A 1,957-nucleotide genomic window follows, 5' to 3' on the forward strand; every position below is an offset into this window, starting at 1 on the left:
TTACACGTTACATTTTGACCGTCAACTAGAGAAACGTACATTCTGCAAAAGAATTAGACAGCAGCATATAAAAATTTATTCTAGTGATTGCAGTTTTGAACGTCGAAATAAAGATATAAATATTTTTTCAAATAAATAATTACTAAATAGTTGTTCTTTACAATGAGAAAATATTTAGCTAAAATGTGAGAAAATATTTAGCTAAAATATAAATAAAAATATTTAGCTAAATGAGAAAATATTTAGCTAAAATTTTATGTTGTCAGCAGAATTAGTGAAAGATCATCTTTTTTTAATTGATACCATCATTTAAATACTATCCATACTTCCTGGTACTTAATTCAGCTTTAGACCTCTGTTTTAACGTCCATAACTTTTAGTTTTTCTCTCAAAATTGAAACAGAGCAGTCTTTTTATTTTTTATACACTAAATTCAAAATTGATTTAGCTTCCTCGCGTACGGAAAATCGCGTATTTAACACTGGAAAAAATTAGATTTCTTCCTCGCTTACGCTCAAGCACGTTAACGGAATAACCGGAAGTGAAGAATACCAATTGTACATGTTGCGCCACCTAGTGACCAAGTTTGTCCCAAGCATGCCCCAGAGAAAATACGCCCGCGCATGCGCTATTGATGGCTCTTATCGAACCGGTTTGCTGGAAAGTCACGTACGCGGTTCAATGGGAAAAGAGAAATTTTTGATTTTCGCCATCGGCAGTTTGCAAGGACTTTTCAAACTTTTCAAGGACTCCAGATGATTTTCAAGTACTTTCAAGGGCCCTTGAAAGTCCAAATGAAATTCAAGGACTTTTCAAGGACTTTTGCAAGGCCGCGGGAACCATGTTCAAAAAAGATTTCATATGAACAGGAGTGGGAAAGTGATCGAAAACCCTCCCGCTTTCAGTTTGAACGGAACCTGAATCTCTCTCTCTCTCTTCCAGGAGACGCTGGTCGGAGACGAACTGTCTCGGGCAGACAGCTTTGCACGGGGCGGCAATGAGAGGAGACACGAAGGAGATTAGGGCGCTGCTGGACGGAGGATTCGACACGAGGGCGAGGGATCTGTATGGAGAGACGCCCCTCCACCTGGCTCTGTCGTGTGGGAAGGAGGCCGCGGCAGAGCTGCTGCTGGACGCGGACTGCATCACGGATATCGTGGATAACGACTGGTGTACCCCTCTGCATGTCGCTGCACAGAGGGGGTTCGTGAATGTCGTCCGTATTCTGCTCGCTGGAGGGGCGGACGCAAGTGCGAAGGACGGAACTGAACGGACGCCCTTCCATCACGCCGTGTACCAGGGGAAGGAGGCCGCGGCGGAGGTGCTGCTGGGGGCCACCCCCGAATGCGACGGGCCGGACATTGATGGCTGCACCCCCTTGCACTATGCTGCGGAAGGAGGTCTCTCACGGGTAGCGAGAGCCTTGGTGTCAAGGGGTGCGCGTTTGGAGCCTGAAGATGCACAAGGACGTTGTCCCCTGTACTATGCCCTGTGGTGTGGACAAGAAGGAGTGGCGAGGGTGCTCCTGGCAACGTACGCCTGGAGTGACATCGCAATTCGTTGGAAGGAGATGGGGCTCTCGAAGGATGACGAGGAGTGCGGCCTCCGGCTGCTCTCCGAGTGCGAGGCCGAGATGAGGAAGGCCCTGGTGGAGGGGTCCCGTCTCTCCCTCCGCGACCTCGCCCGCCGACACCCCTCCCGCCTGGCCCGGCGCCTCTCCGATGAGGCGATCCGGTGGCTCTCGGACCGGGACCTCCTTGCGCGGGATTTTCCGCTCTTCGGCGACCTCCTCCTCGTCCGGCTGGGAGAGGTCCGGGAGCGGAGGGCCCTGGAGGACCGCTTCCTGCGCTGCTTCCCCCTCCTCTGCCGGCCCCTGCCCCCCACCTGCACCGACGTCCTCCTCGCTTGCCTGGCGGACGACGACCTGAGGCGCTTCGCCCGGGCCGCGGAGCTCTAG

General features: G+C 51.2%; 1 protein-coding gene across 1 annotated transcript; it reads left to right on the plus strand.

Annotated features, from left to right (window-relative positions):
• The first annotated feature begins 997 nt into the window (after window positions 1–997).
• On the plus strand, window positions 998–1,957 carry LOC129232417 (26S proteasome non-ATPase regulatory subunit 10-like). Its single transcript, XM_054866562.1, has one exon. It carries the CDS (start codon window positions 998–1,000, stop codon window positions 1,955–1,957), a length of 960 nt encoding a protein of 319 aa, XP_054722537.1.

Source organism: Uloborus diversus, unplaced genomic scaffold (genome assembly GCF_026930045.1).
Source record: "Uloborus diversus isolate 005 unplaced genomic scaffold, Udiv.v.3.1 scaffold_12, whole genome shotgun sequence".
NCBI lineage: Eukaryota > Metazoa > Arthropoda > Arachnida > Araneae > Uloboridae > Uloborus > Uloborus diversus.